Source organism: Corapipo altera, unplaced genomic scaffold (genome assembly GCF_003945725.1).
Source record: "Corapipo altera isolate COAL_440 unplaced genomic scaffold, ASM394572v1 276, whole genome shotgun sequence".
Classification (NCBI taxonomy): domain Eukaryota; kingdom Metazoa; phylum Chordata; class Aves; order Passeriformes; family Pipridae; genus Corapipo; species Corapipo altera.
Genome location: NW_020885133.1, coordinates 77,892 through 86,150, shown reverse-complemented (window position 1 = coordinate 86,150; position 8,259 = coordinate 77,892). Strand labels below are relative to the sequence as shown.

The following is an 8,259-nucleotide window of genomic DNA, read 5'->3' as shown; positions in this document are numbered from 1 at the left end:
AGCTGCATGGGGCTGTGGGTGTGCAGAGTATCCCTGGGGGGACGTCTCCCTGCCCCAGGCTCGCTGCGTCCTGCCTCTGGGGCAGAGGAGCCCTGTCCCAGCCCCAGCCTGGCTCTGTGGGCTCAGGGTGCTGTCCCTGCAGTGTTCCTGATGACCTGCAAGCCCCCCCTGTACATGGGCCCTGAGTACATCAAGTACTTCAGCGACAAGACCATCGATGTGAGTATCCCCCCATCCCTGGGGGCCTTTGGGGGGCTCTGCCTTCCTCCCCCCCACCCTGAGCCCCTGCCCCTGTGGCAGGAGGAGCTGGAGAGGGACAAGCGGGTGACGTGGATCGTGGAGTTCTTCGCCAACTGGTCCAGTGAGTGCCAGTCCTTCGCCCCCATCTTCGCCGACCTCTCTCTCAAGTGAGTGGTGCCCGCCGGGATCTCAGGGGGTCGCGGGGGCCGTGGTCCCCCGTGTCCCTCCCAGCTCTGTGTCCCTTCCTGCCCAGGTACAATTGCCAGGGGCTGCAGTTTGGGAAGGTGGACGTGGGCCGGTACACGGACGTCAGCACCAGGTGTGGAGGACACGGCCTGGGTGGCAGGGCCCACCCCAGGGCGGCCCCTGTGACCCCCTGGCCCCCTTGGGCCGCCCGGGGCTCACCGTGGGCCTGTCCTGCTGCAGGTACAAGGTCAGCACCTCGCCCCTCACCAAGCAGCTGCCCACCCTCATCCTGTTCCAGGGGGGCACGGAGATCATGCGGCGGCCGCAGATCGACAAGAAGGGCCGGGCCGTGTCCTGGACCTTCTCAGAGGTGGGTGGGACCCTCCTGGCCTGTGCCTGGGAAGGGAAGGGGGCCGTGGGGGTCCCTGGGGATGCTGACGCTGCCTCTGGGCCACAGGAGAACGTGATCCGGGAGTTCAACCTCAACGAGCTCTACCAGAAGGCCAAGAAGCAGTCGAAGCCGCGGGAGGAGGGGCCCGAGGAGGCCCCGCCCGCGCCCGCAGCTGCCGGGCACCCCGAGGGGGAGACCAAGAAGGACAAGTAGAAGCTGCCCTGCGCTGTCGCCCATCACGACGCCGCCATCACCCTGGTGGCACCGGCCTCGCCCGGCCCTGCCCGGCGCCGCTCTCCGTGGGGGCCGGTCCCGGCCGAGCCCCGGGAGAGTGGCAGGGCCCCCCCGGCCCGGTGCAGGCAGGGCGGTAGGAGGGGCCCCGCCTCGGTTGTAACGCTCGCTCTCTCTCATCGCTGACAATAAACGGTCCATGCGGTGCCCGTGTCCGGTGTCCCGTATGCCAGGATCCCTTGTCCCGGTGTCCCGTGTCCCGGTCCGTGCAGGGGGTGGGGCTTGCCGGCGAGGGCGGGGCCGATGCGGACGCTTCGCGCTCTGATTGGCTGGTGCGGGAGCGGGCGGAGCCAGGGGCCCTTTCCGGCCACGCCCCCTCCCGGCGGCGCGCGCTCCCGGCACGTGGCCAGCGGCAGGTAGGGCCTGTTCTCCCCCCCCTTTCCCCGGGAACCCCCCCCCTCCCCTTTCCATTCTCCCTTCCCTTCCCACCCACACGCCGTGGCGGCATCCCTGGGGACCCCCTTCCCGCCCCCCGCAGCATCATCCCAGCGGGAACACCCCTTTTTCCCCCTATGGCGCATCGCCGGGAACCGACCCTTCCTGACCCCGTCCCGAAGCAGGGTCCGCGTGGCCCGGGGACACCGGCGTCCCTAGAGTCCCTTCCCACCCCCCCAGCGGGATCCCCGGGACCCCGCTCCCCACGGTGGGACCTCGGCGTAGCCCCCGCCGCTCCGGCTCTCGCAGGATGGCTCCCCGCGGCAGGAAGCGCGGGGCCCGGCAGCCCGCGGCGTCCGAGGCACCGGAACCGGCGGGAGCCCCGCAGAAGCGGGCGCGGGCCGATGCACAGGACGAGGGCAGCCCGGGGGGCACCGGCCCCCGCGTCGTCATCGAGCACTGGTGAGCGGCCCCAGTGCCGGGCGGGGGGTGGGGGGAGGCCCTCGGGGTGCCCCCCGGGGCGCTGACCCCCGTTGTCCCCACAGCAAGAGCTGACGGGTGTACGGCCGCAACGCGGCGGCGGTGAGCGAGGCCCTGCGCGGGGCCATCGCCCACCTCGCCGTGGACATCAACCCCCGGCCGCCGCGCAGGAACAGCTTCGAGGTGTCCCTGGTGAAGGAGGACGGCAGCAGTAAGTGCTTGCCCGGGGCGGGGGCGGTGGGGGCTCCCCGGACCCCCTGACCCGGCCCCCTTTCCCTCCCCAGCCGTGGAGCTGTGGAGTGGCATCGCCAAGGGGCCCCCCCGCAAACTGAAGTTCCCCCAGCCGGAGACGGTGGTGGAAGCCCTGAAGAGCAGCTTGGCATAGGGGCGTTGTCCAGGTGAGTGGGGAGAGCGGGGATGGCATGGGATGGATGGGATGGGGACCAACTCCCCTCTCCCCACAGCCCAGCCAGGACCGGCACCTGCGGCACGAGCGTCCATGAAGAGGCGAGACCAACTGGGGGGCACTGCCAGCCCCAGTCCCGTCCCTGATGCTGCAGCTCTGCCACGGCCGGACCCCTGGCTCCCCCCACACCCCCTTGTTCCCTCCAATCTCCAATAAAGCTCCGCACCCCACAGCTCAGCTCCAGCCTTTTATTCCAACGATGCAGAGGCCAGGGGGTGCAGCCCTGAGCAGCAGGCAGCGGCGGGGGGCAGAGCCGGCCCTAGGTGAGGACATCCACCTCCTCATCTGACTCGGAGGAGGGGCAGGGCCAGAGGCAGACTGTGCCTGCAGGCAGGAACGGCTCCACTGTGCCCACATCCACCTCCTCCTCCTTCTCAGGGTCGCATCCAGGGAACACCTGCCCACAGCCCTGCTGGGGTGCAGGGGGCTCCCCACCCTGCTGCCTCCAGGCTGCACAGGAGCTCTGCCGGGGCGGGGACTGCCCGCTTCCCAGTCCACCCACATCCAGGGGGGGCTGTGCTCCCGTCACCCCCACATGGCCCACTGGCACCGTGGGAGAGGCAGGGGAGGGCTGCGTGTCCCGCACCACCTCCCAGCACCCCCTGCTCTCCACCTTCCGCAGCCTCACCCGCCTGATGGGGCTGAGGTGTGTGGGCCCCAGAGAGCACGGCTGCCCGTGGGGGGACACCCCGGTGCTCCCAGGGGGGATGCTGGCACCGCTGGGCACAGCCCTGTGGAGCAGCGTGGTGGGGGAGCCCTGCTGTGGGGAGCACAGGCAGGAGCGGTTGAGCTGCCGCTGGGGTCCCAGCCTCACCAGGCGTCCCCCCTGGAGCTGCAGCGCCTCCAGCTCGGTGATGCGGAGGCGCCGGGCGGCCGCCAGCACCTCCTGCACCTCCTCCTGCGCCACCTCCAGCTCGGCCGTGTAGAAGAAGCGCACGAGCTTGCGCAGCACCCCGATCTTCAGCCCCGCCAGCTCCAGCACCACCCTGCAGCCCCGAGGGGGCAGCTCCGGGCCCAGCTGCTCCATGAAGAAAGGGCTGCAGACAGACAGGACGCTGCAGTGGGCCACCACCGCCTCACCTGAAAAGCAACGTCGGCTGTTACTGCCCTGCAGCCCCTCCTCCTCGCCCCGATCCCTGGGAGGATGGGGGTCGCAGGGACCCCCAGGGGCGGTGTCGCCCGCTCACCCTCGGCCCGCAGCACCACGTCGCAGAACACGTCCGCCCGCTGCTGCTGCTGGTGGAGGAGCTGGAAAGCCGCGCGCAGCAGGCGGGTGCTGCGGTACCGCAGCGGCGGGGGCGCTGGCACAGAGCCCATGGGTGGCCTGCGGGGACACACAGTGCGGCACCGGCAGCTCGGGCGCTCGGGCACCTGCTGTGCTCTGCGGGCCGTCCCGGACGGTCCGGGGCTGGAATTGCGGGTGCAGCAAAAGCTCCGTGTCCCCGTGACCTTTCCCCGGAGCTCACGGGGTCACCGGGCCGGCGCTGCCACCAGGGCGGCGACACTGCGGCAGCTTTGGAGCCGCCGCGGCCCGAGAAGCACCCCCCCCCCGCCCCGAGCCCGCCGCGTACCTGCCGGGGGAGGGAGGGTGGGCGGGCGCGGGACAGCGCCGGAGGCCCCGGGGCGTGTGCGTGGGGAGGATCCCGAGCCCCGGGGCAGTGACCGGGGCAGTGACCCGAGGCCGCCCTCGCGCCCTCCGCCTCGCGTGGCGCCGCCGCCTCGCCCCGCCCCGCCGCGCCCCCCAGCCAATCGGCGCCGGCCGAGCGCGCCCCCCCGGCCAATGGCGGCGCGGCGGAGGAGGGGGCGTGGCCATGGCGGCTCTGAGGGAGGCTTGGAGGGAGCGGCCCCGCGGGCAGCGGGTCGGGCCTTCGGCGCCCTGGGGGGCACCGGGAGCGGCCCTGGGGGGCACCGGGAGCGGCGAGCGGGGCACGCGGCCCACGGCGAGCATGTGCTGGCCCCGGGAGCGTTCCGCCGCCTCGTAAAAGCGCCCATTGTGCTGCCTGCGTCAGTGTGGCTGCGCCCGGACAGCGGCGGTGCCAACCCCGGCCCCATCGCCGGGGAGACAGCCGAGCGGGTGGAAGTTCCAGGAGGACGGGAGCCCAAGGGTTCGCCGTGGATTTTAAATCCGTGCGAAGCTCTCTGACGCGGTCTCGCGGAGTTTCCGTCTGGTTGCACATGTGACGGTGGTTTTCCCTCCCCCGTTTTTTGCAAAATGGGCACAAACCGAGGAAGAACGTGGCTGGTGCCAGGCCCAGGCCAGTGGCTGCTGAGGTCAGTGGCAGCCTCTGTCCCTGCCCCCCGGGTGGCTTGGAGCCCGGCCTGAAAATACCGAGGGATGCAGCAAAACAAGTAATTTCGTATCAAAGTGCTATCATGTGCTCACAGAAATAGAAGGAAAATAAGAGACGTTTCCTCCCCCGCCCCTTGCAATCCTTTGGAATTACAGTGATCGGAGCTGTCGCTTGGAAAGCCTGACTTCACCAGGCACTTGGGAGCTCTTTGGATCCAGATGCCGTGGAGGGCCCTGCCTGCAGGCTTGAGCCCCTTGAGGCTCGGGAATGTCCAGCAGGGTTTATCTCCTGGTGGGATTCACTGCAGAAGGGAAGGCAAGGCCTAAGACTACACTGGCTATCCAGGCTCCCTCTGGTTGGTAGGAAAGGACAAGTCCCCTCTTCCCAGTGTCTCCCAAGCCCTCAAATCAGCGGATTCTGAGCCAGTTTCTGTAAGAGAAAGGAAGTTCTTGTCTCAGGTCTCACAGCAGGGATCATGTTCAGCAATGTCCTCTCTGCCCGTGTCACTACTCCGCAGGTCAGGAGCTGCCTCTGAGTCCCTGCTCCCCGGAGGGACCTCGCAGAAGGGATGGATGAAGGCAGGGTCTGAGCCTGGGAAAGGAGCTGGAGGTGGGGAAAGGAAGGAGAGACTGTAAGTGGCGATGGACCCTTGTGGGGCTGGGAGGGAAGGAGGTTTCTGTGCGCTCTTCATTGAGCAAAAGGCGCAACAGGAATTTGGACAGCCCGAGAGCACGATGGGATGCTGCCAAAGGCTGACAGTGGGATGATCCGTGGGCATGGGAGGGTCCAGGCACAGCCTGGTGGAGGGAACACACCAAGCACATGGAGCTGCTGGACACTGCACTGGGAGGGTGTCAGGGTGGGCTCTGGGCTTGCTTTATTCTCTGACGTCCTCCAGCTAGGGCGGGAAAGCTCCATCAGGCCCTGCTTCCCTCCTCCCCTGTCTGACGGATGAGTCTGATGAGTCGTTCCACCCCCCCTGGTGCCGCACTTCCCCTCCTATGGGGAGGGACAGCAACCTGTGGGGATTCCCATAGGAAAGGGGCTGCGGAAGGGCCTTGTTATCCTGACCTGGAACAATGCAGGCCATCCCTCGGACCCGGAGACGGCGGCGTCCCCTTCCTCCTGCCCCCGGCCGCCGAGGAGCGCAGGGCTGCCTTGTAAACAAGTTGTCTTGCTCTGTTCCGGTGGCAGCTGCGCTTCTGGGCGTCTCATCTGGGAAAGGCATCAGCCAGAGGATGAAAGGGGGTGTGCAAGATGTTATTACACGCAGCAATTACTGGAAAAGAGGGCAGATTTTCCCGTGCTGGTAACACATCTCCTCTCCTCGCCCCAGGACGCGGAGGGACAGACTCCTCTGCTGCAGGAGTTGTATTCAAACAAGAGTGTGATCTGCTGCAGGGTGAGCTGGAGCTGGAGGATCAGGGTCCAGCCTGCCTTCCAAAATAAGCACACGCTGATGGGTGTTGCAGCTGCTGGGGCAGGGCCGGGGCTGACAGTGCGTGGATAGACCCTGTCCAGCTCCATCCCGCAGCCCTGGGGACGGGAGGCAGCAGCCCAGCGTCAGAGGGATGTTTGCAAGAGCACGTTTAGTCTCTGAAGAAACTGAAGACTTTAAAGGCTGTTAAATTTCGGGGCTGATCAAAACAGCAACACTGTCTTTGCCTGGAGCAGCCGGAGCCCCACACCCTGCCTGCCTCCCCCATGCTCTTACACTGGTGCCCTGCTCTGGGCCACCCACCTTCCTTGGGACGTGTCTGGTGGGCAAGGACTCTCCTTCCCAGAAGGAATTGTGAGAGCACCTCTTTTCCCTCCTTGTCCCCGAGACTCAGGGGATGAACCCACCTTCCCCCTTGTGCGGGCCAAGAGGAGGGGAGGGCTGTAGAGGGTTATTTGTGATCTGGGAGCAGCTCTCACTCGAGGCACAGGGCCGAGAAGGAACCCAGCTTGCTCATTTTGGGTGACAAGGAGGATGAAGGGGCACAGGGAGGTCTCAGTCCCCTGCTGTGGGATGGAGAGACCCTCTCCTCCCCAGGAGGAGTGGACGCCAGCTCTCCCTGCCCTCCGCAGCCCGCAGGTTGGATGGTTTATTTTACAAATCAAACACCAGGGAGGGTTGTCCCACACCCTGATAATCTCCCTAGAGGTGCCTTTTGCATGCATTGAATCCCCATTTCTCCTCCTTACACCTTTCTGTGCTGTCTTTAGCAACCCCCACCCAGCTGGGGATCACCTCCCTGTCACGTCCATCCACAGGCTGTTATCGCATCCACCCCACCTTCCAGTGCATATTTACCCCAAGGATCACCTGTCCCACCCAAAACCTTCCTCAGCTCTTTTCCTCTGTCATTATCTCACTTTGGCAGTCAGAAGCAGGCAGGTTTCTCACGTCCCCAAGTGCCTGGCCAGGGATGAGGCAGAAAACTGTCAGCTTTGGGGAACCTGGATTTCTTCCAAGTGAGCAGCTTGGAAATTGGGATGGGGCTGCTCTGGCGTCACTTCCTTACCCCCCAGCCAAGGGGAAACCCTCCCTGCTTGCAGCAGCCTCCTGCTCAGCCCCCATCCCCTATCCATGGCATGGCAGTGGCAGGCCAGGCAGGATGGTTTTCTTGATCGCTCCAGAGTTACATTTCTCCAGCTGGATTAATTGCAATCATTAAACCTCGTGTTTAAATCTCCCACCCAGGGTCTCTGTACCTCCAGGTCCCCTTCTGCTCTTCCTCAGGGTTGGCAGTACTGGTTTGGAGCCACGGGAGCTGGGCAGAGCAGGATTGCCTTGGCTGGGCTGTGCTGCCATTTCTCTCCCCGTGTGCCAAGGGCCCCTGGGCTTCACCCACTGCATGGAGCCCCTGGCTGGGCTGATCTGTGCTTCCACAGGGCTCGTGTCAGTCCACGGGACACGTTGGTGGGGGCACGGGGACAGAATCCACCCGGGATGAGCTCCTGGCCTCGTGGCGCTCCCAAGGGTGAGCTGTGGCAGGGGTCCTGCCAGCACCCGCTCCCTGGAGCCAGAGGGGCCAGGATCACCCCCGGGGGGGTTCTGCAGCCCAAATGCCCGTGAAATCTTGCTTATGGAAAAAAGTTCCACCGTGGACGGGGTCACACGTCTCCCGCCGCGGGACGGGCCAGAGGAGGCTCTGCTCCGGGGGTCTGCCGGGCTGCTCCCAGAGAGCCCCTCGTCCCACCACTCCCGGGGCAGACCCGCACCCAGGGGAGCAGCTGCTCCGCTCCCGGGGCGGGATCCCCCCGAGAGCGGAGCCCACGTGCGGTCGGACCGCGGTTCGCGGGGCACGCACGGCCGGGACAGACCCCGGCGGGACGGACCCACCCCGACCCCGCCCGCCCGTGTCGCGGGGCGCTGACGCCGGGGGCGGCCCCGCGCCCGCCCCGCCCCGCCCGCCGGACCAACTTCCATTTTAGGTACGGGAGAGGCGCGGGCGCACGGCGGGACCCGACCGACGCCGCGCTCCGCTCCGCTCGCACCGATCGCCCGGCGGCCCCCGACCCGCGCCGCCGCCGCACCGGGGCGGCCCCCGCTC

At 67.1% G+C, this 8,259-nt stretch overlaps 3 protein-coding genes across 3 annotated transcripts; 2 read left to right on the top strand and 1 right to left on the bottom strand.

Annotated features, from left to right (window-relative positions):
• Positions 1 to 6: 6 nt before the first annotated feature.
• TMX2 (thioredoxin related transmembrane protein 2) lies at positions 7 to 1,261 on the top strand. Its single transcript, XM_027670078.1, has 5 exons — positions 7 to 219; positions 301 to 407; positions 494 to 559; positions 667 to 796; positions 884 to 1,261. The coding sequence occupies exons 1-5, from the start codon at positions 7 to 9 to the stop codon at positions 1,028 to 1,030; spliced, it is 663 nt and encodes a 220-aa protein (XP_027525879.1). The 3' UTR covers positions 1,031 to 1,261.
• Positions 1,262 to 1,448: 187 nt separating this feature from the next.
• Positions 1,449 to 2,594, top strand: SELENOH (selenoprotein H). The gene is made up of 5 exons (XM_027670077.1): positions 1,449 to 1,464; positions 1,793 to 1,945; positions 2,029 to 2,174; positions 2,248 to 2,361; positions 2,428 to 2,594. The coding sequence occupies exons 2-4, from the start codon at positions 1,794 to 1,796 to the stop codon at positions 2,346 to 2,348; spliced, it is 399 nt and encodes a 132-aa protein (XP_027525878.1). The 5' UTR covers positions 1,449 to 1,464; position 1,793; the 3' UTR covers positions 2,349 to 2,361; positions 2,428 to 2,594.
• Positions 2,595 to 2,604: 10 nt separating this feature from the next.
• BTBD18 (BTB domain containing 18) lies at positions 2,605 to 4,092 on the bottom strand. The gene is made up of 3 exons (XM_027670076.1): positions 4,001 to 4,092; positions 3,617 to 3,753; positions 2,605 to 3,509 (listed from the first exon to the last, which is right to left on the bottom strand). Exons 2-3 carry the CDS (start codon positions 3,744 to 3,746, stop codon positions 2,689 to 2,691), a joined length of 951 nt encoding a protein of 316 aa, XP_027525877.1. The 5' UTR covers positions 3,747 to 3,753; positions 4,001 to 4,092; the 3' UTR covers positions 2,605 to 2,688.
• Between the last annotated feature and the right edge of the window lie 4,167 nt (positions 4,093 to 8,259).